Genomic DNA, 1,833 nt, shown 5'->3' with positions numbered 1-1,833 from the left:
TGAAGAGCCAACTTGTTTTTATTTTGTCAAGATATTTAACAATATAAAGAGTTCGTATTTCTTCTTTCCCACCTTTTTCAAAGATTCAATAGTAGAAACACCCAAATGCTGCTACAACACAGAATAAACTGTCCTAAAAAAAAAAAAAAACAGAACAGAAAACACACATAGAAATCCAAAATGTTAGTACGAATGCAGAAATAAAGGGAAACATGGGCAACTGAAATGAACATCATCCCAGACAGAGCTTTGTCAATTTTCTTTTTTACTTGTTGGTTCCAGTAATGGGGCTTAAACTTAGGGCCTAATACCCTTGCTTAGTTTTTTTCTTCTCAAGACTGGTGCTCCACCACTGGAGTCACACATCTACTCTGGATTTTTTTTAATTAGTTAATTAGAGATAAGAACTCTGATTTGTCTGCCTGGGCTGGCTTTGAACAAAGCTCCCTGTCAGACTTCAGTTTCTGGAATTGCTAAGATTGCACACCTAACCCACCAGTGCCTGGCTCTTCTTCTTTTTTTTTTTTTAATTTTATTAAAGTCTCTACATAGTCCACATTGGCTTCAAACTCTAAATTCTCCTGCTTTAGCTTCCCAAATGCAAGGATTACAGGCAGGAACCATATTGGCAGCTCTTTATGATATTTCAATCATAAAACCTTCCTTCTTCAAGAAATAAAGCTTTCCTAGGTCTCTAAGTATAACTACAGAATTGCTTACTAAAGGGCAGATGGAGGGTAATTAAGGGTAGTTGAGAGACTGGATGTGATCAAAGTAAGCTATACACATGTACATGTATGGGAAGATCACAATGAAGCCCATTAATATGTACAGTTAATATGCATTAATGATTGTAATATGAGGGACAGGGCTAGTGCAGAATGATCAAGAATTTAAACCCAGCCTGAGCTATATGGTGACTGTTCTTTAAAAATAAATAGTAATAAGGTTTAAAAAAATAGAATCAGCTTGAATCAGGTCTGGCATCCCTATGTTAAACAAGATCCTTAAACTGGACTGCCAATTTTTGGAAAATCTACTTCCTAATGTTCTTGATACAGTCTCAGAAAGATCCAGTGAGCTAGCTAAAGACATAGAATTAGAAAGTGACAGAGCTGGAAATGGAACCCTTTTTCCCAACTTAAGCCTTCCAGTTTCTGTTCTATAACAGATCATTTCTGGAAACAGTATAAAATAACAGCATATAATTAAAATACATAAAATATTTGTGCCAATAACTTACTCATGCTTAAATGAACTCTGTTTTTAAAGATTCGTCTTTATTTTATTAAATTTGAGGAATGGCTTTGAGATAGAGTAATTTTATTAGTTAAAGAAAATACAGCTGGGCGCTGGTGGCTCATGCCTGTAATCCTTGCTACTCAAGAATGCTGAGATCTGAGGATCGTGGTTCAAAGCCAGCCCAGGCAGGAAAGACCGTGAGACTCCTATATCCAATAAACCACCAGAAAACTGGAAGTGGGGCTGTGGCTCAAGTGGTAGAGTGCTTGCCTTGAGCTGAAGAGCTGAGGGACAGCGCCCAGGCCCAGAGTTCAAGACCCATGACTGACAAAAAAGAAAAAGAAAATACAGCCAGGTGCTGGTGGCTCATGCCTGTAATCCTAGCTACCCAGGAGGTTGAGATCCAAGGATCGAGGTTCAAAACCAGCGATCAAAGTCAGTACAAAAGCCAGTAAACACTGTGAGACTTATCTCCAATAAACCACCAGAAAACCAGAAATGGCACCGTGGCTCAAGTGGTAGAGCACTAGCCTTGAGCTGAAGAGCTCAGGGACAGTGCCCAGGCCCAGAGTTCAAGCCCCACAACTGACA

The 1,833-nt window shown here is 39.0% G+C and overlaps 1 protein-coding gene across 1 annotated transcript in view; it reads right to left on the bottom strand.

The window, feature by feature from the left end:
• Tctex1d2 (Tctex1 domain containing 2) overlaps positions 1-1,833 on the bottom strand; it is a 23,431-nt gene continuing 21,598 nt past the window's right edge. The window contains exon 4 of the mRNA XM_013019390.1: positions 1-133. Within this exon, the coding sequence (XP_012874844.1) occupies positions 112-133 (22 nt within the window). The 3' untranslated portion in view covers positions 1-111. The remainder of the gene's footprint in view (positions 134-1,833) is intronic.

This window comes from Dipodomys ordii, unplaced genomic scaffold (assembly GCF_000151885.1).
Source record: "Dipodomys ordii isolate 6190 unplaced genomic scaffold, Dord_2.0 Scaffold45, whole genome shotgun sequence".
NCBI lineage: Eukaryota > Metazoa > Chordata > Mammalia > Rodentia > Heteromyidae > Dipodomys > Dipodomys ordii.
This window is presented reverse-complemented; position numbering and strand designations above follow the sequence as displayed.